Raw genomic sequence first — 25782 nt, 5'->3', positions numbered from 1 at the left:
AACGCAGTGACAAGGCTAAAAAGAAATCTGACCGTTTAAGAAACAACTTGTTTGATTGTCTGGCCATGTTCCCATTGCGTACAATGTCATTGAAACCGATAGAAATGATGGTCAGAACTGAGATAACAAGACCCAAGTTGTAAGAAACTAGAATGAGCCTTGGAGCAATTACAAGATATAATTGGTATTTCGGAGAGTATTCAGATTCATTCAAAATTACCCTTTGGACCGGGAGCTCTAGATTTCTCAATGCATAAAAAAATCTTGGCATGCGATATTCTGGTCTCTGCAGTGCTTAGTGGGAATTTGGACTGCTGAATTTGAAACCTGTCTCATCCCCCTTCCTTCTGTGTTATGATCTGTAGGACTTATTTTCAGTCACTTTTCAGGGACACGTGGCTCAAGTGGCCATTTCCCACGGAGAGCAATTTTCTCCAATGGAAATGGCCATCTCATGCTGACAGAGATTTAATCTTTAGGACATCGTGGGCAGATTAAGATGACGAATCACATGCAATAGCTGGAGAGATACTTCACAGTGAACTGTCGGTTACTGGTGAATTAGACAGCTGCACATCACTCTGCTTTTTTCAGAAAGAAAACTAATGGGGTCCATGTTAGCATGTAGTGCACAAAGAGTCAAATGAGATTTGAGATGATTATTTGTAGAAGCCTCATAATCAGTTTTGTACCAATTGTTTTACTAGTTATGTTTTTTTTCTGGCTTTGAAAAATAGCTGATATCTGCACAAAACATTGTCACTAAAGTGTTGGAAAGAGTTTTTTTAAATTCTATATTTACGTTATTGCTGAACCAGACTTATGGGTCAAAAACAAGCTTTTCTTATAATAATATAGAAACAAGAGCAACTATGGTGCTATTTTATGTATGTGCTAACAAAAAAGTGCAAGAATTCAAAGTTTGTGAGGTCTCGCAATATATTTTATTTTCATATTTTCATCTCAGCTGGCTCATGCTATCGTTAGCCAAGAACTTTCAATTATGGTTTAGAACTGATTTTACATCTGTGTCCTTTATGCTTCATTGAAAGTTTGGCATTTGTTTCTACACATATATTCTGATTAAGCCCCATCCTATTGCATCTTGTTTTCAGGGTTTGCTGACCTCTGGAGTGGAGTTTGAATCCCTGCCTGCTGCGCTGTCCCTGCCTGCAGAGTCTGGCCTGTATCCCGTCACTCTTGTTGGCGTCCCACGTACGGCTGGCAACATCACTGTGAATGGTGAGTCTAGCTGAGAACCTGTTCAGTTACTCAGATGTTGCCCATAATACTAAGCTGGTCAAATCAGCTGTGATTACTGTTGCATACACGGTTGTATCAGAAACAAATTTTAGCCTTTATGTTAACTTTGGGCTCACCATCTGTTCTTGGAAACATCATCCACTCCAGCTAAACATTTCATACATTCTGCATTTAAACCCAGGTTACCACACGTCAGTGTTTGGTGTGACCAGTGATTGCCTGCTGGAGGGCCTGCCTGGCGTGAAGACTAGTGGCTGTTTGGTGGAGGTCATTCCCTCTCTTCCTCGTCTCCAGCTCAGCACATCGCTACCACGGTGAGAAACTCTCTGAACCCCAACTGTGTCACTTTCATGCTTTTACCTTGCCACTAAAGTTATGAGGATCAGTTTAACTTAACACCAACACAGTAGATAACAGTCAAACGGGCAGGGTATACAGATCTGTATTTATGGAATGTTTGAAATGCCAACAGTGTACACAACTAGCTAACCCAATCATTTGACTCGTTTACAGGGAGGCATATTTTTCATTTAGTAAACTCTGTATTCCAGCACATTGGATATGAAATGATATCCATAATATCATCCAGGTTGAAGTGCTGACTTGAGAGTGTTTACATCCACATCAGTTGAAGTGATTTAATGGGACCAAAATGTATAAAATAAATTAAGATAAACTGAAATAAGGTCATTATATTTAATTTCTCGTTGTAAAACCTTCAGAGTGTCTTGTCACACAGAGGACTTTTTGGCTTCACTCTGCTCTTCAGCAAGTGACACACATGCTCTATTGAATTGAAGTCAGGTGACCATAAAAATATAAAAGGGCAACGAGTCCTACAGTGTTCATCACGATTGATGAACACCCTCGAACACCCTTAAAGCTGAAAGTCTGCACTCGTTGTTTCATTGCACATCCACTGTGCTGGAGGACAGAGCCAAAACAATGACCAATGTGTCACTGTCCTACTACTCACAGACTGCACTCTAGATGGCTAGTGTTGATACTCAACAAGTAACAAAAGGTCAGTGTTCAGCAGGGTGTCACTGGCACTGTTTGGTATGTTTTCACATACAAATCCTATCATGTGAATGATGCAGGATAATCAACAAACTTTCAACTCACATTAAAAAAAAAAATTAACAACCAGATATTTACCAAAATAAATTAATTATTTGATTGCTGCTGTTCACACAAGCCCTGTGTGTGAAAGTGTGTGAAAGTCCAACACTAAGATAAACTGTGGCCATAAAAATCTAAACATTATTAATATTATTCAGAAAGCAAAACCACAGGTATTTTGTCAATGAAATTCTGGCAACAAAAGTTGTAATATTTTTCAGAATGAATGTGATTAAACATTTTTGAGGGACAGCTGTGGCTCATGAGGGGGAAAAAAAGAAGGAAGAATGAGAGGAGAAATCATGGATTAAATTGCTACTAGAAATGAGAGGTAAATCACCCTGTTGGAGGGTTGTAAATCATTCTGACGGCAGAGCTGCTGCAAAATCCACTATTTAGGTCATGCCTACATTAGTAAGTACAGCACTTCAGCAGCTTTTGATGTGGAAAATCTTTTTATTCTCTAGTGTTGGAAGAGTACCATGGCAGACTCATGAAGCAAATAGAATACAAATGTAATATGTGGTCTCACGGGCGCTCTCACTTGGTCCGCAGGTAGACCTTCAGCTTTGACTTCAGTCTAAGAGGTGCTTCATTGACTTCCCAGATATCTTAATGCCTCCAGCACAAAGCTGCAGTTCTTACAGCTTTTCGTTTTCACACTACTAACACCAGTTTTAATAATTTACAACATTTTAAAGGCTCAGAGTACAGATCTACTGTATGCCTTCAGCCGTGTTTTCTAATACAGTGTTACTGTTAGAGTTTAAAGGATAGAAAGATCTGCTAAAATGCAAACAATATGTGTTGCTGGTGAGCTTGCAAAACCATTAGATTTGTCTTTTCCCATCATTTCTTATTATAACTTTTAAAATACATTTAAAATGCCCGTAACATTTGAAAGAGTTATTTTTGTGTTGACCCAGTGTCGAGATCAGATAGAAAGTATATGCAGTTGATTATGACTTTCATTGTAATTCTAGCCTCAAGCAGTGCATTTGTTGAATTTTAAAGTTACGATACTGAAGATGTGCATGTGCAATGAGGTATGATGAAGTCATGGAGAACACCCGCATTGATCTCTCATAATCATGTACATTCCCCTTTGCTCCAGTACTTGCATTTCTTTGCAACAACAGATGCCAGCAGCTCTTTAAGGCTATGAGCATCAGCTGCAGGTGTTTTGCTTTTGACAGCTGATGAAAATACTTTGCTATGATTTAACTGAGATGTGGCCAGAGATACAAGACACACAGTTTGAACTTACACAGAAGAGTGGAGGAGCGGTTTACTGCTTTATGTGATTCACTGTGGTTTTACTCTTCAAATTTCTATTATTACCATCGTGCTAAAACCAGAGTGTATTGAGACAGAGGTAAGATAAAGACTTTGAGGGGTTGAGAAGAAGTCAAGACCAAGATCAAGGGAGGGCTAGACTGAGTCAAGACCGGGACCAGTGCCCCACACTACATGACACAGGATAAAATGTGGAACATGATCGTAGGCACTTCTCAAATTGATCGGAAAGAGCCGGATTCACATAAAACGCCCACATGCAAACACTAAGAGCTGATATCAACTTAACCATCTTTATTCAACACTCCTTTTCCATGTTTTACTTTCCACCAACACAATACAAATTTTTGTGTTCGACTCGGTCTTCAGTATTTGAGCCTTCATATTTGATCTGCAACTCTGTATTCAAACTCAGAATTAGCACTCTTAAAGTAACTTGCCATGTGCCGACGGCAGGTTGATGTAACTTAACACATTAGCTACGTAGCTTTATGTGGCCTGTCTCGTCACTGTTTATCACAAGCAAAAATGTAACTTAGGAACAACTTCTTTCACAAAGTTAACACTGCATTAGTTACCTCCCTCAATAGGTTAACTAAATTAGGTAGCTTGTGCACCTAGCTAGGTGGCAAATAGCTGGCAAGCAAGTTAAACTAGTGCTAATGCTAATAATAGTTTAACTTGGTTGCAAACTAACTAACTGTGAAACATCCACCAATGTGTCCCTGATCAACCCCTAGTTGCTCCAGAGGCATGCTAATTTATAAATAGCAATTGTAAGTTGCTTTGCATAAAAGTGTCAGGTAAATGTAAGATTATGCTAACTAACAGTAACAAAAAAAATTTAATTAGCAAAGAGTTTGCATTTTAAGCAGTAGGTTTTACATCTAGTCAAAGTTAGGAAGTTAGCACCAAAGTTAACAAACAGGCAATTTATTGATATTCCCACAGTTGTGGGCTTGACTGGGCTTGAAATAAAATCCCAAATCCTCTATGTTTGAGACTGTGACACGGCCGAGTAGGAATGCGGTCGATTCCAAGATGAGACAGAAACCTTCAAAATCGAGTACTACAACACTACTGTAAAATCTGTACTGGCTTGAGAGTCGAGTGCTATTTTGATTAAAACAGACATTTTATAATTTAGCTAGTTTTTACAGAGTTAGTTTGTTGTCAATACTGCACACAATCCACTGACCTTTCTAAACAGATGACATGTTTGAAACAGGGCTTTTGGCCAGGTTTGATTTGGTTCAACTTCTCTATAAATGGACCATAGCTTTCACATGCCAAACACTATAACCACAATCCAAATGAGCTTTGATGGCAAAACCCACAAATCCTGGGAAGCAGCGCTAACTCTCAGCAGGATTCCCGACTGCAGGGGAAAAAAAGCCATCAACGAACGAAGTTCCAGCTAATGAGATTCTAAAAATGCATTTATCCTCCTCATCTTCCCTGGCTGATCAATGCCTGAAAAACTGTTCTTCAAGTTATGACAGAAGTATAATGGAACTGTTTGCATCGTATCAAACCACATCAAATGTACCCTCACCATTACACCACTGAAATCGCTTCAACTATTTTCTGAGAAATTTAAATTCACATTGAACCCTTGAGGGAATAAAAGCAAGACAAAGAGTCAGTTTTACTTTCTGTCGTCACTGAAAAGTTCTCCTTCCTCCACAAACCTAAACAGGTCAGCCCACACACCCCAGCCAATGTCCAAAGAGGAACTGTCCAGCACTGTGTCCATCCAGCTTTTCAATGGGGAGACCCAGCAACTGACCATCACCTTGGAGAACATTGGATCTGAGGACATCGAGACTCTGGAGCTCACCTCTAAGATTGTCAGCACCAAAGGTTAGTGCCCCTGTCACGGTGACTATAGCCTTACCTTTCAATTCCTTTTTTGTTTTAGCTCTGAGTAGTTCTGAACTCAGCTGTTAAACACTAAATAATCAGTGTCAAGTGTCAGTACAGTAAAGTACAGAAGAAAGGATGGACAAAATGTGAATTAAACACACAAAGTTAAACATGCTAAAACAAACAATGATGCATTGAGATCGTTGAGGTATGTTCATGTTACATTTGTCATCAGTGCGGTTTTAGTCAGGACAGTTTTTGATGTACTTCACCACCCGCTGAGTTTCTGCTGCAGCCTCTTACAGTCCCCGTGTCCACAGTACCACAGAGGTCACTGCCCGTTGTCTTTGGTTCTCCATCTTTCATGCCCCTGTGGCTTTTCATTCTGTTCCATCTCTTTGTTCAACACCTGCTCAGGTCCTCAGATCTCTGCAGTCCCCCCACGCTCCCACTAGCTGCCTCTGTGTCTCCCTCCTACTTTATTGTCTTTGTCTCACTGTCTGGGTGAAAAAAGCAACTACATTATTAAAACATAAATGTCCTTACATTGTGCTATATTATAATTGAATTCCCGGCATGCCTCCCCAGTACTGCCTGTGGTCAGCAGTCCACAGAGGTGAAACAGTAAAGCTCAAAGTAAGATTTCAAATCCCACGAAATGTCTATTCCAAAAATCTGAAATCCCACTGTAAGAGGGATTCCACTCTTTACTTTGCCCTTAGTGATTTATTTGATAGATTATGTAGACTTCCTTTGATCTATATACAATTCTAAATACACTCATGTAATTATTTTCATACTGTATATTTACATTTTTGTCAGTTTAAAGTTTAACCAAAGCCCTGCAGGCTGATCTCTGGTACACACTGACATCACTATGGAAAGAAGAACCCGACTACTCAATACTAGGTTTAGTTAAACAAATCGTAACAAAACAATACATTTAATATATTAACAAAAACCTTGGCTGATATTCATAAACAAGCATTTCTTATAAAGATTTCAACTGTGACCAACTGAGTGGGACATGTTCCAAATGAACTTGTCAGTGCTCTCTGGTGGACAAACTATGGAAGTACCTGCCATTTGGACACAGTTTTCTTTACACCCATTATGTGTCACACTGATTTTATTTAGTTACTTCTGCTTCATCATGTTGTCCACTTGACTTTGTGTGAGTGAAGCCTCAGAAGTAGTTTTTTTTTTTTCTTTCATGTGCAAGTCTGTCTTTGTGTCACTGTACCCACTTTGTCACAAAGGTTTTTGACTTGCTAGTCTCAAAACATCCCTGACTGGACCGTGTGGAGAAAATTGCACTTTGTTTCCCTTAACTCATCCTTGGAAATGCAGTAGATTCATGACAAACCCAAACAAATCTGCTTTCATTTAACCACTTCTCATACCTGTGCCGTCAGCAGGAGTTCGATCACGCAGTGATGAGAAAAGGAGGAGGAGTTGGGGGCCAGTGTAAATGGAATTGATCTGACATTTCACAAAAGTCTGTGATTAATTGAAGGCAGGCTACAATAACGTATCCTCTGTCAAAGGGTCAACGCTCATAGATCTTGTCTGAACATGCTGCTTCAGTCTGCCCTGCACTGCTCAGTTGTATATTTTTTTCACGGTTTTCTCTCACAAGCACACTCTCTATTGTGTAGAGATAGGAAAATCTTTGGTGATCAGCCCGAGTGATGTATATTTGACTGGCCAGTGACAGTGTGGTGAAATAATTAGTGCATATTTCTCTTGTTCCCTGACAACTTGCCCAATGGAGCCCTCACCCTAAGGTGGATAAGAGTTAGCCTGTCAGTAGTAACTAGTACAGGACTCTAATTAAAAAACTCTGGGCCTTGAAGACACTTCATCCATCTACCTACCTGAGCCTCTCTGCTTTCCACATACCCTGCTCCCTGCTGGCTGGACTCCAAGGTACACTGTAGTCTCTGTAGCTAACGAGACTTCTCTTTGAAATGGAACTGTTGTTGTGGTTGCTGGAAATGATTTAGGCTCCAAATATAGTTTTTTCCTCCAAGGGAATGTTATTTTCAGAGTTGGACGAACGAGCAAGAACTGAGTTTGCTAGACCTGAATTAGAAAAACACCATCTGTAGTTTCACTCCAACACTTTGGAGAGACACTTTAAACTTGAATGAATAAACTTCAACCATTTTTTTTTGAAAAGTACACTTAACTCTAAATTATGCTATTTACTATTGAATTAATGCACACACAAGCAAACATGAAGCCATTCAAAGTGACTAATTGACCATGACCACAAAGTAAATGCTTATTAAATGTTCCAACTTAATGGCTGAGTGATTTGTAGATAAAATGTAAATAGAGTGCACAAGTATTGGATAATTGTGTTAAAATTCAACCACCAATCTGTGTTTAAAAATCAGTTGGAATAGAGTTGACATGTAAACAAAAAAAATACTTCAATAAAAGTGAATGAATTGTCAAAACCCTTTTCCCCTCTCTCTGTCTTTATCTTTTTTCAGCCTGTCCAAGCGAAAAGGAAACTCTTCACCCTTCGAATCCTTATCTTCTCCACTTTTAAGGAATATGTTTTTAATGCCTAATATTCCTCTGATTCTCCTTGTTTTATTTTCCTCCTCACATTATTTTCTGTTTAGAGCAGGGATTCCTATCCAGGCAAACAGACTGACCTGTAGCATCTGTTCTTTGATGCTCAGCACTGAGCATTCAGTTCTTTTTACACTTTGTTTTAGCCCCTTTAGCTCATAACGTGACTATATTTATGTTATTATTTAGTCCCCATAGTTAGAGACGAAGAAGAAGTTGCAAGAAAGATGGTCAGCTGTTTAGTTTAGTTTCACTCCTTAACCTGTCCTGTTTCTCTCCTTGGCTTCTCCAAAGCTTACCCATTACTCCTAATCTAAAGAATAAGTTTCTATTCAAATGTAGCTCATATTTTAATTTGTAAAAGAAAATTAGAATTAATGCACTTGTCTATCCGCTACCGTTATTAGTCGAATATTAGGATTTGGGCACGTTGACACAAACCATTGGTGGCATACCAAAACAGTACTTATTGGTTTTCCCACTCTTTTTTTCATTTACCAAAAATTGGGCAAAGTTCTCAAATGCATCAGTGTTTTATACTGTCGAACTATCACAAGCCTTAAATAAAGCGGAAATAAGCAAAATAGTATTCAAATTGGAAAGTGTCTCATCACGGAAAAGCCAGGTTTCTTTACTTGTTTTACTAAACTGCTATGGACACATGTAGTATTGGAAATCTATTTAGGTTTACAGATATGCACAAAGCTGGTGATATTCTGTATTTCCTTTTTATACTTTTATATATACTATGGATCTCTTTTTCACATCCAGTAATACCAAGCATAGCCTATCCTATAACTTTATTAGTACAATAGTCATTAGAGTGATCCCATTCAATAATTAACAGTTAAGTTTATTTGTTATATGCAAGTATTATTACTTTAACATCAAAATGACTTTTTCCCTTGTGTCTCTCTGCTGTTCTTGTCCTTGAGGGAACTTAGCAGCAGTGTCTGGAAGCTACGATAATGTTATCATCAGTATTCTGGCTATCTCTAGCTTTGCAGTCAGTATTTACCACTATGTCTGATACATAGACAAACAGTCTTGAAAATAGACAAATGCGATTGTTATTAATGTACATTTAGCTTCATGACCATGTAACACAAATGTAAATATGAACAGTCTACAGCAGTGATTATTAGAATTTCATCATTGTTAAGATCATCATTTCATCAAATCACTGTTTTTTTCTTTTTACTATCTCATCCTCGTCTGTTGCATCCATGAAAATCACAACCATTAACACACATTATCAGTCTACCACTATCATTCTGAATTGTTTTATAATGTTGGATGTATGAGCAGCATCCAAACCCATACTGTACCCACATGATCTGAGGTATTTCATCTAATTGTGGCACAGTGACTACAGTCAGGATTCTCTCCTTTCTCGTCACACTGCCATTTCCTTGCGTGTGCTCTTGCAGCAGGCTTCATTACAGTACAAAGAAAGAACCCCTGTAAGCAATTAAGTATACCACATCTGAGCTGGGAGACCTTTGAAGGCTATTTTAATGTCAGGTCAGCTTCCGTCTGGACTGTGTCACAGGAGTCATTTTATAAATTGAATCTGGCTTTCACATTGGTCTGTGTTAGTGTTTGTTGTTCAAACTGTTAAAGTGGTTGTATAGAGCGATAACATACCCAGTATGCACTCTTACCACAAATATTATTATATAAGAAATTAAGACATTTCATATCATTGTAAACCGAGTTAAGATGTTCCATGGCAGACAATCTCACATTTTGCACATTTTTTTAACAAAGAAAAACATGTCATCTATTTCCCATGTCTTATTAAGATGTATTAGTTTACCCTTCCAGGGATTACAACCAGTTGGAAAATCGTACTTCAAAATAACAGTCACACTTGTTTCCGGGGGGCGGAAACAAGTGATTGGAGTAGTCAAACATTAATCAATCAGAAACTCATTGCTTTCTCACTCTTAAGGCTTTTCTAGTTCTGTATATGTGTGTAAGTTGCATATTTATTGTTCTTTAGGCTGCAGTTGCTGAGTAAGGTAAGAAATGGTGTAGAAGTAATTGGATTTGATTTATTTGATCAGTTTTGATCAAAAGTTAGATCTACCTAATTGACATTTTTTGTCTGCTGGTCGAAGGTTTTGAGGGGCCATTTTCATTTATTGTTTTAATAACGTCAGTTTTGCACGATTTGTAGTGATTTGGAATGATTTAAAGTCCAAATAAAACTAAATTGCATAAATTCTGGTACAGCATACATACAAGTGAAACTCGAAAAATTAGCATATCATGCAAAAGTTCATTTATTTCAGTAATTCAACTTAAAAGGTGAAACTAATATATTATATAGACTCATTACATGCAAAGTGAGATATCATAATTTTGATGATTATGGTTTACAGCTTATGAAAACCCCAAATTCAAAATCTCAGAAAATTATAATATTGTGAAAAATTTCAGTATTGTAGGCTCAAAGTGTCACACTCTAATCAGCTAATTAATCCAAAACCCCTGCAAAGGGTTCCTGAGCCTTTAATTGGTCTCTCAGTCTGGTTCAGTGGAATTCACAATCATGGGGAAGACTGCTGACCTGACAGCTGTGCAGAAAACCATCATTGACACCCTCCACAAGGAGGGAAAGCCTCAAAGATAATTGCAAAAGAAGATGGATGTTCTCAAAGTGCTGTATCAAGGCACATTCATAGAAAGTTAAGTGGAAGGGGAAAGTGTGGAAGAAAAAGGTGCACAAGCAGCAGGGATGACCGTAGCCTGGAGAGGATTGTCAGGAAAAGGCCATTCAAGTGTGTGGGGGAGCTTCACAAGGAGGGACTGAGGCTGGAGTTACTGCATCAAGAGCCACCACACACAGACGGGTCCTGGACATGGGCTTCAAATGTCGTATTCCTCTTGTCAAGTCTATGGGGCATTGCCAAGAGAAAGATGAAAGACATGAGACCGAACAATGCAGAAGAGCTGAAGGCCGCTATTGAAGCATCCTGGTCTTCCATAACACCTCAGCAGTGCCACAGGCTGATAGCATCCATGCCACGCCGCATTGAGGCAGTAATTCATGCAAAAGGGGCCCAAACTAAGTACTGAGTACATATGCATGATTATACTTTTCACAGGGCTGACATTTCTGTATTTATTTATTGATTTCATGTAATATTCTAATTTTCTGAGATTTTGAATTTGGGGTTTTTCATAAGCTGTAAGCAATAATCATCGAAATTATATCAAATAAAGGCTTGAAATATCTCACTTTGCATGTAATGAGTCTATATAATATATTTTCACCTTTTAAGTTGAATTACTGAAATATTTGAACTTTTGCACGAGATGCAAATTTTTTCAGAGTTTCACCTGTATTTGCTCTGTAAATCATAAATCCTATGTTCTCCTCTGGGGGGAAAACAATCAGAAACCAAAATGCAAGTTGATTTCATGATGGTTTCTCCCCTAGTTTTGCATTAACCTGTAGGAATTCTGTTTGTTAGTTCTCTGTCTAAATAGTTGGATAGCTTGTTTCCGTACACCCAATCAAATCCCTCAATTTTGAAGACAATTAGCATAAGGTAGTAACATCAGCGTTCTATAATAAGCAGACGGTCACACTGACAAACAGCCAGAAAGCTTTCTGCTAAAGGCACTTATCTTTCTATCTATGAGAGAAACATGAACACACGTCTTGTCCTGCACCTTAGCTTGTTGAAACATCCTCCAAACAAACATTCACCTGGGAAATATGCACTGCTAACATCACTTTGGGGGCTAGGTAGCTAATTAGCTGCTCAGCTGCAGCATATTAAACAGCATGTAAACTGAACTGCAAATGTCAATTCGGTCTGGTTACATGCTGGTGTGGTCCTTACTCTTCAGTACTACCGCTAACAACACACTGTCTGTCTGTGGCTTGTAAGCTACAGGGCAGGCTAGTTTTCTGGAACTCTGCCTGCCAGCTGATGTCAATCAAACGCGGACATGCCCCACCAACTGATGAGAGCAAAAAGAGCATTTCAGATTCTTACCCAGAGACCTTTATTCTTCCTTTTTAAAAATAAAAAACACTGATACCAGTACATTTAACAAACGTCTTACCACAATATTTGACTGCAAAAAGAGGGACGACTATATGTGATTTCAGTTGGACTATAAGTAAACCTTATTTAATTTAGTTGTAGGCATTAAAGACTGGTAAACTGCCAACTTTCTGGTACGTCTAAGGCAAGACAACAATGGCCATGCTGGTTGTTTGGTTAGATTGTGCACTGGGGAGGATGACGTGGAAAAGAAAAAGCTCTTATCTTGCAAGGGTTCTCATTGTCCTGTCCGTCAAGTCTGTCTGTGAGAGCCATTTTATCTAGTCTTGTTTTGGGAGTCAGGTGGGAGACAGGAGTATTCTGTTGAGGCTTTTTCGTGTTTAGAAAGAGTTTTGTGTTTATTACCTTTTTATTCAGCTTAGAATCAGTGTTTCTAGCAGAGTGTGTTCTGTGTTATGCTATCCAGAGTGGCCCCTGGAAACTGCTAGTAGATGAGCATATTTGCATATTTGAAATAACCCATATTTGCAGGTTATTGTTCCCGGTTTGTTTTAGATGCTGAAAATTATCACATATTGGAGTGTACGTCTCTCTGCACTGCAGTCATACTGCAGCTTGTGCGTTTCATGTCTTTGTTAGGTAGTACAAAAGGTTGCTGTGCTCTTACGTTTTCGTCATATTAAATAACTTAACTGTTATAATAATAACAACTGTTACTTGATGGATTCTTTTGTAAATGTGTCAGAAAATGACAAACACCAAAGCTCACAAATTGCCTCAGAGGAAGAACAGCCTTCTGGACTGCATGATACAACCCAACCTGCTAATTGCATTGCAGTGCAATTAATCATCCAGTTCTTCAGTTTTCTCCATGTAACTTCATCTTTTTTGTTACCATAACTTCTGAAACCACTGCACTTTCAAGTAAAATGCTTTAAATAAGCCTAGTCCTTGAAGAAATAACCACATTTTAATGAAAATGTATTTTTAATCTGATCAAACTAATTATCACTGGTGTTTTACCACCTCATTCCTTTAATGATGAGGAATCATCTACTTAAAATTGTATTATTTAAAGGTGGTTTCTAGATGGATACTGCCTAGAACTTGGAACTTCTTTTCTCCTGCTTCAGTTTAAGCACTAAAACGATTTAAGTGCTTAAATTGAAGCGGCAGAGAAGAAGTTCCATGCAGATCACGGATCAACTATGATCCGTTACACTACTACTGTTTAGGGTTTGCAGCTCGCTCTCTCTCTCTCTCTCTCTCTCTCACCCTTCACTTCCCTGTCATTTCCCTTCTGCCTGTGGATTGCAAGAATTAGGGCTGAAAGTTTTATTTACAACCATGAAAAGCAAGCAGGCTAAGAAAACAAACTAAGTTGTAGACATTTTACCAGTTTCCTCCTTGTCGCTGAGGGTACAGTAGCTAATGTGTTGTGCACAAAGGTTCTCCACAAAAAGTCATTCTTTGTATTCCTCTGAAATAAAATGTTACCTCCATTTAAATAAAAAGTAAACTGGCCACACCAAAGTCATTCATGGGCATTTTACAGATTGCTGTGCAGACTACAAAGGAACCAGAAATTAAAGTATTTAATTATTACATTCTTTCTCTCAGCTTATCTTTCCGTCATCACCATATCACACTCAGATTGCTGTAGAAAACCATGAGGTATTTTTAGATCAAATTAGGGGGACGACATGAGACCACACACAACAAAAGATAGCAGAAATGGAGGACTGGGTGACATCAGTCTACCGGCAAAACAATCACAATTCATACTTTCAATATCGTCTTTGATAAAATAACTCCAAGGCAACAAAATATATTAAGATCACATAGAAATTTGAACTAAGATTAATGTGCAGGACCTATATCCGTCGTATCAAGTCAAATTGACCAAGTGAACCTGTGCAGCACTAGCTTTAGCCTCTTGGGCACGAGTTCCCAACAACAACAGTGATCTTTGAGACACTCAGGGGCTCTGTTATAAATGTTATGTACCACACATGCAGCAGGTGCACAAATTCTCACTGCACATTCTGTTTTTGTAAATACCAGTTTTATATTTATATAAATGGGGAAATTGTTTACACGTGGTAATTGTGCATATTCGCAGTGCATACATCTGGCTCCTAAGACATGTAGTGGTGATTTTTCAGGTGTATGCTTTAGGGAATCATTTTTAGCCTTAACAAAGCTGCAGGGATTGTAACGTCTGACTTGAATATCTAAACAATGATTTAATGAACCTTAAATCTTGCACAAACATTCACGGTTCCCCGAGAATGAATCCTATCTTGGGTGATCTTCTGGCTTATCCATGACATCATCAGATCAACATTTCCAAACTTCCAATAAGGATTTGACCGTAAACCTGCAAAACAAATGACATTCCCGTCAGCCTCAGCTGTATTTTGTGTTTGCTGCTGATGTTACAATTTAGCTCAAAGCACCATACAGCATCACAGAGGTGCTAGCATGGCTTTAGACTCTTAGTCATATGGATGTCCAGATGGATTGTCTTCGAACCATAGTGCATTATGCATTTCTTATTTTTTCATTCTAGAATAGTAGTTTCCACGTGATAATTCAGACTCTAGTAGTTTTTCCCCACCTGCTTGTGCCTCCTTAGTTATAACATGGGAGCGGCTTTAGACAGGCCACAGTTGACAGGGGAGTTGACATTGGGAACTGAATGAATTAAAAGATAAAGAGTCACAGTAGGAAGACATCTGTGGCAAAACAAACAAAACATTACTCTTTCTGCCACAGACACAGCCACCTTGACATATGAGATAGGAGCTCAGTTTCTCAGAAATAAATATTTATTCATAAAACTTTATAGATAACACAAAAAAATCCTTAATAAAATAATCTCTTGTATCACATATAAGAGAAACCATAAACTGAGTTGTCTCTGAAGAGCAGACAATAAGCCAACATCAGACCTTTTGTTCATCACTGCTACCTTATTGCTCTTCTGTGGATATTAACATCAACTCAGCTCAATTGTCCTCTACAACTCTTATGTGCATTCATATCAAATGTCTCGTAAGGACAAAACACTTTCCACTGTGCAGCTCATAAAAAAGGAAAAGAGGGGATTAATATTGCTTCGGTGATTTTGTTACCATGAGCAGAGCTGGCTGTCAGCTGCCTGTGCAGTCCTTCTTTCTCATTTAAATACTTCATTTTCCTTGGGATGGCTGTCTATTTGTGGTTCAGTAGTACTAGTTTAGCTTGACATGGAGAATGGCATTTGTCTTTTTGGGACAGAAAACTCCTACAGTATATGGCTCTCATTTTCAAGTAAATCGAAGAGCGTAACCACAGGAGGTCTCATGATGCATCATCTCCTTAAATGGGAATGTTGACTAAAAGTTTAATAAGGAAAACATCTGATAGTGTGGAGTTAGAAAGAAGTGAGCTTTACCACTCCTCATCTCTGCTTTAGGCTAGCGACTCGAGGCTACATTAGCTGCTACTAGCATATTACACCCAAATCTCTGAATGAACTGCCTTGTGGGTAATGTAGGCTGTGGGTTTGGAAAAGGAAGAAGATTGCATGGAATAAAAAAAAACCCAAAAAACTTTGTTTCTGTTGGATCGATTTTTATCCTATGCGTTAGAGAGCGCAATGCTCTCAACACACGCACACACCTACAAGTCTGGTCTTTTACTGCAAACACACCGTCTTGCCCCGCCTATTTCAGTTTCCCTCCCATCTCTCTCTGTGTTCCTCTGCAAAATGCTAAAATGGGCCGCCAAATACACTTTGGCTTACTTTAATATACCTGGGCAGCCCACCAAAGTAAAGTCTATATGTGGGGAAACACTGTGCGAATAACATTCACCTTTCTATTAACCGTAACCACCATCTTCCCCTAACCTTAATTTTGCCTTTCTTAACCTTGCTTTACAAAAACACAGTTTAATCTGTAATACTCTACTGCTCCCCCTCAATTCTCACTATGCTGTCTCCAACAGGAACAAGTTGTCCCATATTACACACTCTGCTTCCAAAATCATTGGTCTCCCAAACCCCCAACCTTTCAGACCTTAGTAATAGAGTCATCACTCGCATGGCACTTGCCCTGGACAACCCCTCAACCTGTTTTTCACTCTACTCCATCTGGCTGCAGATGAAATGCACTCAGAAGTTTGGTCCCCTCTAACATTGTGGTCCTAAAATGCATAGCTCGCTATTCACTTGAACTCGCTGTTTTCTGTACACATGCATTTGTTTATTTGTTATGAGATGCTGCGTCTTTCATAAAAACACATTCACACATACAGGTCCAGCCAGCAGCAGGGTCTCTGCTGGGTAGTTGGCTGAAATCAAATCTCCCTCGATGGCGTAGTGGACGCGGCACCACCTCGTAATGCCCCTAAGCAACCTGTGTGGAAACCAGTTGCGATGCTTTATATAGTATCCATCGGGAGGAGCAGTGATTATCAAAGCTTAATGAGATTGCTTGACATTTTCATTGACCCATTGCACCTGAAATCAGCTGCTGTTATCATACTTGATGTGTATAAGAGAATGTGGTTCCCACACAGAGTATACATTTTATTATATGGTCCTGAAAACATTATGCTGAGGTGTTCTGTTTCTATGCATTAACCAACATAGAATATATGTATATTATTGTTCAAAATATAGCTTCTAAATTATATTATATTCTTTTTAACCTACGTGACTAATGCACTTATTTTAACCCAAACAATGATCTTTTCCTAAACATAAACAAGTAGTTTTGGTGCCTAAACCTGACCAAACTTTGACCATTTCGCAGCGTAAACCATGTGTTTGTTATTCTTTCCAAGATGACAAAGGTCACCTGACTTTATCCTTTCCTGCATGTCCAAAACTCATAAAATGTGAACTGTTTCCAGCTTACGTATTGTTTGTCAATGATAATTATAGATGGTATGCACCTCCTGGCCTACTGGTACAGTAGGCCCAATCAAATTTTTATGGTTACAGCATTAGAATCATTTTAGACCCACTTTTCTTCAGTGGGATGAGGTTTGCATATGTTTTGGCTTTAGCGTTGGCTGGCAGACCTGTTAGGATGACACAACGATGGCCCACTAAGTGCAAACAAAAAGAGTGCTCTCTCTGTCCTTCTGGAGGTGTCAATAGCCTTTTTTAAAAGCTATATATGTTAGTATTACTATGGACATTATGATTTCCAAAACACTGCTACTCTGTTGTTTTTGTCTGTTTGTACGTGTGTGCTGTGCTGAAATTCTATTCCTGATTCCACATTTTTACCTCTCTATCTCCTATACAAGCTCATTCAGTCATCACAGAGGAAAGTGTTTTTTATTTTTATTTTATATATTCATACACATCATGGAACCAGATGACAGTGACATTATTCACATTCAGTGGCGACAAAAAACGACACGCTGACTCTCTGGTTTGACCTTGCTGGTGCTCCCTAGTCTCTCGTTTATCCTGCTCCTGATTCTGTGCCGCTGTTCCCCCTACAGCTCTGGAAGTCACTGGGACACGTAGGACTGGACCTTGTCCTTTTATGTTAAATTGGAACCCCATTTCCTCATTCGTCCTGCTCCCGTTTTGCCCACTCACCAGGCTCTGGTACCTCAAATGTTGCAAGAGCCATGAAGAGCTGCATTGCATACACCTCAGGCCCATGGTCCAACTCCCTGCACAAAACTGTCTCTGTAAACTGGTACTAACTTAGTGGCGAGAGGAATTTAAGTTCAGCCAAATACCCAGCAGAGGACCCCACTGAGGTCCGCCATGGACACCCCCTCTTGATCGCGACCTCTGCTTTTCCCAACTTGCATTTTTCCCCCCATAACATTGCGACCTAAGAAATCACCTTTAATCTCACATAATCTCCCGAACTGAGTTGAGTTCCCATGTGTCAGTATGGTAGATGTTGTATGATTTACAGTAGTGGCTCTTTTTTCTTAAAGTTAATGTTGAACTGCATTAGAGTAATAATAACAGTCCTTCATTCAGGCGAGGTGATGCGCCACTGCTGCATGTGTGTGGGAAACCCTGTAGATGGATACAATCAATGGCTCTTGCTTTAAAAAAGAAGGAATGTCTCTGTCCTAGTGTTTCGCCATATGTCGTGTCAAGTCTTTACGCTATTAACACTTCAGTAAATATATGCTTTGGATTGTTTTTTTTTTTGTCAACATTACGTGACCAAGGATATGACAGTGTAGAGGTCAGATGCTTCTCTTCTGTGTTGGGTCTGCCTTTACCTAATCAATGGCTACTGTTGACACTGCATTGATTGCTTCAATTCGATACACCCAAAGCCCTTTTTACCCTAATTACTTTTTGACTTGATGAGAAATTGGATGTTCAGTGGCTCCTAAATTTTTAATGAATGTTTATTTGTGGAATTTTGGTGATTAACGGTTACGCACTACCTGATGCAATTTTTCAGATTAGTCCTGATTTGTCCTGAGCAGTGCCTGATATACATACTTTACAGCTCTACTGCAATGTCCCCACGCTTCATTTTCTAGCAGGTGGATTACTGTTTTCCGCTGCCACACTCCTGTGTTACATTCAGTAACAGTCCCAGCTCCTTATTGGTGCGTGCCAAAAAAACTTCTTCATCTGTATTTATTTTTTCTTTTGCCAAATCTTCTGTAACCAGGAAGAGACAATCTGCTTCATGTTTACACCGGCACGCGCATGCCCAGTGTGCCTGAACAGCCAATAGATGTGCGTCGTTTTAATGTAGACGGAGATCAACTCCAAAATGCAGCTTAAACGCTGGTGTGGACGGAGATCGTATTTGTTTTAATTCTCCGTTTTGTAAACTGAAACGGAGAAGTGTGGACGGGGCCTCAGTGTTTGAAATAGAGGTTGTTTCATATCTTCTCTGAAGTAGCGCTGATGTGATCTCAGTATTGTATTTTCAAGATTAGGAATGTCTCTCGTTTATACTTTAAATGAGGCATGGATGATTTCTCGACAGTCATTGAGGCTGCCATTTCTTGTGACTCAGAGTTTAGCATTGTGATGATAATAACGTCAGCCGCAGTCCTGGCCGTCTACCTGTTGAACTACAAGGCCTGGTGTTGCATATTTAAGTGAATGACTTGTATTTTTTTACCAATCCCATTTCTTTCAAATCATTTCCCCGTAGCCTCAGTCTCTGCCCCCCTTCTCTTTTTTTGTCCTTTAATTCACTGCAAGGAGCTCTGAGTTTATGAATATTTAAAGTGGAGTGTTATTCACAAAATCTTTATTTAATGCTGCCTACATTCACATCCTCTCAGAGGATTTTAAAGGCTTTGGTTATGAATCAAGCAGGGACGTGTAAACTGTTGTTCTTACAGTGCGCTTGCATCTCCCATTCTGCTGCACTTCTGTTAAAATCAGCCTGCTTGCTGTTCCTGAAATCCCTAAGAGCAGGAATGGCTCACCTGCACAGACAGAACACATGCTTTATTCAGGTGATGTATCATTCATTTGACGCTCCTGGCTGAAGTGGATGCAGCTGAGCCATTTGTCTCAGGTAGAAGGGGTTGGAGGCATAAATTAGGAAGTCGGGTCTAGTGACGAGCAGTCAAAGGACTCACAGGTATGAGGCCAATCAGCAGCTTTGTTGCTCTGGAAAGCTTGCAAAAGAAATATTGTTGCGCTGGTGTCCTTAGTAAAGTGCAACCTGCAGCAGGTACAATGAGATGCCCATCTTCCCAACTCATATTGGCACAAACTACTCAGACAGAATTTTTCTGCCTGTCTGTCTTTTGGTTTTCCTTCTCCAAAATATGTCCATCAAAAAATGTTAAAGCAATTTGTTTTGTATTTAAATTGCCTTTCTCTCCCTCTTGTGTGTGCAGAGAAAGTGTTTGGGGAGTTTCTGAGCTGGGAGCTGGAGGACGCTTTGTCTCACCTGCCTCTGAAGCCTGGCCATGCCGTGACACTGACTGTCAGCATTAAAGTCAAGCTGGACTTCTCTGGTCAGGAGAACATGCTGCAGGACCTGAATGATGGTGAGTGGACACTGGCATTTGTAATTGTAAACCTGCTGAGTAACGCGAGAGCTTGTTCAGTTTAAAAATTGGAATTCTAAATGGGTTCAAAGCACAACACAACTGTGTAAATTGATCACTGTTGACGTTGTAACATATTTTTAGCTATGCTAGTGGTGTGGCTCAGTGTATGACAAAGTCAACTGTTTGCCATGATATTTGGTTGGCAAAGGTAAATCCAGGTGACTTTGGTGATGCCCTGACTTGTCTTCTAGCACCACCAGCAGGTTGACATTAGTGGTTCAGAGTGGAAAGTTTTGATATCCATTTGCTCTATATTTTGGTACACACAGACTAGTGCACCTCAGGATGACTTGTAATCACTTTGGTGATGCCCTGACTTTTTATTTAGCTCCATCATCAGGTCAGAACTAATGACATTCCCACCAGCCTCAGCTGTACTGTACTTTGTGTTTAGTGCTAATTAGCTAATTAGCAGATGCACTGCTGTACAACCTCACAGAGCTGTTAGCATAGCTTTAGACTATGAGTCTTGTTAACTGATGACGTTTAGTTTCATTTATGACTATATGTTGAATCATATTTGAACCTAACTTAAAGTAAGTTTGCACATCTTGACAAATGATTCAGTTATAAATTGCTTCAAAGCCAAACAGAAAAATATACTTGTGTAGCGTTTTGATTAGACGGAATGAAAAGACAATGGCTTGGTTGCAAATGTTTATTTGTCTTTATATTCATTGAAATGGGTCATAAATTCACAGATTACTCCGCTGACTCATAAAGATGCCCGCATAGATAAATCTTGTGGACAAAATATTAGAAACCCCTCTCAAAAGCTAAAAAAAACTGAAGCCTTCAAAATGACCATAAAGGTTTTTGTAGGCAAACGTTTTCCTTATCATGTCTTGAAGTGTATTGTCGTAGAACTGGCATACCATCGTTTAACTGTGCAGTTGAAGGTGTGCACATGTTGGATGCAGAAATGAGCGTTAATGTGCAGCTGGACATGGAGCACTCTTTGTGACAGGAATTCAGGCTGCCTTGTTTACAGTTTTTCCTCAAATGCTAAAACACATTTCACAAACGTTTCGTCCATGTTCTCCAATGTCTAAACACAACACCCTTTTCTAAAGCTACATAAACACAACCACACCTTCTCCCTTCAAAACTCAAACTTTCACACCAAAAGAGCAGCTCGAAGCTTTCAAAAATGTAAACACTATACACATCATTACACACTACAGCAAATCAATTGAAAACACAATGCTCAATTTGTGAGAAGGTTCTTTGTTTCATAACTGCCAATGCATATTTTTAGAAACTTTACAATAATGGATCTTCTTAGATCTCTGCAGAGGATTGGGCATTTAGATTTGTGAGTTTCATATGAAGAGTATAAATCTATAGTAAATTCTGTACACTACTGTAACACAACTCAATGCAAAAACAGAATCTATTGCACACAACAGTACTCTTGAAAACATGATCAGGGTGTGAAGTTTTTTATTTTTTATTTTATTTACACCACAATCACTGTGCGGCCCCTCCAAACCCATGGCCGCACAAAGAGTAATATTACCCCCCCCCGTTGGCCAGGAACCTCAGTGATGGCTCTTTGGCCAATGATGTTACGGCCTCTTTGCCTTCGTTTCTGCAGGTTGAAGCCAGCCTCATCCAGGAAGAGGTACTCATGGGGTCTGGCCATCGCGTCCAACTGTAATATCCTCTGTGAAAATGTGAAAGTGCACAGGTGTTCAGAACAACAGTCAATCAGGTAGCATAGTATTGTCCAGAAGTAATGTAGGCCACTGAGCAACACAGTATGTTCACTAACTGTACTGTGAACATGGATGTATACTTACTTGCACATACTCGTAACGTAGGTCTTTGTGTCGTGCAGAGTTTCGCTCAAAGGGAACCCTATAGACTTGTTTCATCCGCATCTTTTGGCGCCGGAGAACTCGGTCTATTGTGGCCAAGCTGACATCATCAATGCCCTCAAAGTTCACATTATCGACAATGACTTTGTCTCTGATCTCCCGGAGTCTGATGAGGTTGTTCTCACGAACCATATCCACAATGAGGGTTTCTTGTGCCGCTGTAAATATGGCAACCCTCCCACCTCTATGTGGCATTCTTTCAATTCTAAAGAAAGAAACGTGTTGTCAATTGACATGTTTTACAATACAGTAACAACTGATTTGAAACTAATAGACTACTTTCACAGGCTTGTAAAATTGTATTGTGACAAAGAAAGCAATAGAGTACAATACCTGTTGTGTTGTCTGAATGCCCTGATAATGGTGGCCACGGTGAACCTACTCAGGTTTGGACGGACTCTTAGTCCTGCTTCAGACATTGTCATGCCATGGACAATGACATGGTCAATGACTGTTGCTCGCATCTCGTCCGTAATGATGGTGCGAGGTTGTCTTGCTCTCCCTCCTGGACCTTCTCCTCTCCCTTGTTGGCCTCCTCCTCTTCTTCCTTGGCCTGCTCCTCTTCCTCCCTGGCCGCCTCCTCTTCCTCCCTGGCCGCCTCCTCTTCCTCGTTGGCCCTCCTCCTCTTCCTCTTTGGCCTCCTCCTCTTCCTCCCTGGCCTGCTCCTCTTCCTCCCTGGCCAGCTCTTCTCCCTCCTCTGACTCGATTACCTCTTCCCCTGACTCTGCCTTCATCCATTGTGTTTGTTTGGAATCTTCAGCAAACTGTGCACTCTGAACTTGCTTTTATACATGTGGTCACAGCATTAGCAACAGGTGTTTTCAATTTTGTTCAAATATTGCTGACTGTGGCAAGCATTTTGCATCACATGAGCTTTCATTTGAGAATATGAGCAGAGTTCTTTTGCAACTTGTGTTTTAGCAAGGAAAAATGTGTTAAGATTTATGTGAACGGAGGATTGTGTTTTGTGAATTGTGTCTTCATGTGAAATGTGTTTATGATATTGGAAAATGATGGCTAGATTTAGTAAATGTGTTTAGACAACTGGTCATTTGGTTTAGAGGATTGGCTTTTGTGTTTTAGCATTTGAGAAAAACTGTAATTTGTGGTTTTGGGGTCCCTCCTGATAGCAATTTCCCTTTATCAGGGTTAGCAGTATGGTGGAGAGTTGTGAAAGAGAGCTATTTGAACCCATAACGAGTCAGAAATTATGTACAGCTGTAAGGAGTCAGTGAGGCTTATTTTCCCCTTGAATTAATGAATTTGTATTCATCTCATTGGGTCAAGAGCTAAGAGAAGTGGATTAGAGTTTTAAACTGTGCCCTTTGCTTTAGGCCTGTATCAGGCTATAGCTCTTCTGCATTTAGCTCATCAGCTTTTTCTACCAATGTGAAGGAACCCATCCAACAACAATGACACTTTGATGCTACATTGATGCCTCAATGAAACACCAAACATGTCAACCAGAGTAGAGCTACTATTACAGTATAGCTGAGAAATATCTGAAGTCAGCTCTGTATGATTATTGTAAGGTCCATCTAGTGACATTAAGCACCCAGCCAGAGAAGAAATAATCACCAAAAAGCAAAGCGTTAAAAACAGAAACGACTTTGCATATCTAAGTCCTTTCTGTTATTTGGCGGTGGATAACAGATTATGAGATACGACAGAATCTTAAAAGGACCCGTTTAACTCTAGACCTGATAAGAAACAGGAGTAAATGGCATCTGTGTTTATTTATGGGACAGTAGGCCTCCAGTGAGAATATTGTGGTAAGATATGTGCGTCACAATGAGCCAAGCACAGACACAGAGAAACTCGGATTTTGGACCCAAACACAGATTACAAGGCAGAGAAGGTTCATTTTTAGTGTGTTTATTAATAATTAAAAGATTGAACAAGCTTACTGAGGGTGGAGGGAGTCAACGGTCAAAAACAGGTGAGCAGTCCAACACAAGGAAAGCAATTCCAAAAAGGGGAGCAGGCAATAATCAGATAATCAGATAATTTAGATAATCCAAAAGGAAGTCATAGGTAGATTTTGAACTATGCTATTTTTGAACTGGGAAAAGGGCTGAGACGTTTGACGCTAAACAATAGGAAGACACAGAATTAAATACACAAGAGAGAGGTGATTTAACAAGGTACAGATGGAAACTAAAAACGAGAGCAGAAGTAAGTAACAAAGTAAAACAGGAAACACAGGAGAACAAGTAACCACTGTGGTGGGGAAAAGCGTGTTTAAATAAACAGCTCAAGCAAACACTTGTCTTTCTGTGAATTTTATTCAAGTCTTCTGCAGAAGGAACTCACAGGGACACATACACATCAGAGAGTATCATCCGAGTGAGCTGCAGTGTAACAGCTCATGCAGCTTTTATCTTAGTCTCAGGGTCGGAGTATTATCTCATCAAAGGAACATGGTGTCTTTCAGTGTTCCCTAGGGGACACTCAATCTGGATCTATAGAAAGACACCCATGTCCAAGGTACATGTGATGAACCACTTAAAGTCATGACACCTCTGGACATATGTTAAAGCATCACACACATTTACCTTCCATTGACCCCATACCCAAGAGGCTGGAGGCCCCTAGTGAGATTAGTTACATGGCAGTGTTTTAAAGATGTTCTCATGAAATTCCCATTACACCACAAAGACAGGAAGTTAAAATACACCAAATGTAAATGCTCCGTATTTGTATAGCGCCTTTCTAGTCTTTTCGACCACTCAAAGCGCTTTTACACTACATCACATTCACCATTCACACACTGAGTGTTCAAACAGAAACTCTAACATTCACACACATTCATACACTGGTGGAACAGCCACCAGGGGCAATTTAGGGTTCAGAATCTCCCAAGGACACTTCAACATGCAGCCTGGAGGAGCCAGGGATTGGATCGCTGACCTTCCGATTAACGGGCAACCCGCTCTACAGCCACAGCCACCCTGTTTTAGGGGAATGAATTAATAAATGACACAACGAAAAACATAATACAAACAATGGGAAAAACACAGACAGGAAGCAAAGTGAACATAGCTGGAGCTGGACTCTCTGTCAGTGGTGTCAGAGAGAAGAATGCTGTCCAAACTACATGTCATCTTGAACAATGTCTCCCACCCACTCCATGATCTGTTGCTCAAACACAGGAGCACTTTCAGTGCAAGACTCATTCCCCCAAAATGCACCACTGAGCGCCACAGGAAGTCATTCCTGCCTGTGGCCATCAAACTTTATAACTCCTCCCTCTAAGTGTCTGACACACAGATACTTAGTTAGTTTTTAAACTGGACCGTATTATCTATTTTTTTGCAATATTATCTGTTTAATAATTAATAATTAATAATTAATAATTAATAATTAATAATAAATATATAATAATTAATAATTTTTGGATCACCATAATAACTCTTAATAATGTAAATATTGTACATACCCACAATCCTTTATATTTGTCTTTATATTTTATATTTATACTCTTATATTTATATACTCTTTATCCATATACCTTTGACAAGTGTGCAATTGTGACAAAAGAATTTCCCCTCGGGGATCAATAAAGTATTTCTGATTCTGATTCTGATTTTAATACACAGTAGGTAGGATTTACCAAAATAAAACCAGAACTAATAACCCAAAACCATATGTGTGCATGGTGTTATTGTCATAAA

The 25782-nt window shown here is 39.5% G+C and overlaps 1 protein-coding gene across 3 annotated transcripts in view; it reads left to right on the top strand.

The window, feature by feature from the left end:
- trappc9 (trafficking protein particle complex subunit 9) overlaps positions 1 to 25782 on the top strand; it is a 272399-nt gene that overhangs the window by 50889 nt on the left and 195728 nt on the right. For all 3 annotated transcript variants that reach the window (XM_046059801.1, XM_046059800.1, XM_046059802.1), the window contains 4 exons: positions 1116 to 1242; positions 1445 to 1577; positions 5381 to 5544; positions 20013 to 20165. In XM_046059801.1, the coding sequence (XP_045915757.1) occupies positions 1116 to 1242; positions 1445 to 1577; positions 5381 to 5544; positions 20013 to 20165 (577 nt within the window). The remainder of the gene's footprint in view (positions 1 to 1115; positions 1243 to 1444; positions 1578 to 5380; positions 5545 to 20012; positions 20166 to 25782) is intronic.

The sequence above is a fragment of the Micropterus dolomieu genome, linkage group LG09, assembly GCF_021292245.1.
Source record: "Micropterus dolomieu isolate WLL.071019.BEF.003 ecotype Adirondacks linkage group LG09, ASM2129224v1, whole genome shotgun sequence".
Classification (NCBI taxonomy): domain Eukaryota; kingdom Metazoa; phylum Chordata; class Actinopteri; order Centrarchiformes; family Centrarchidae; genus Micropterus; species Micropterus dolomieu.
Note: the sequence above shows the minus strand (reverse complement) of the source record. Positions and strands in the feature narration are given on the sequence as shown.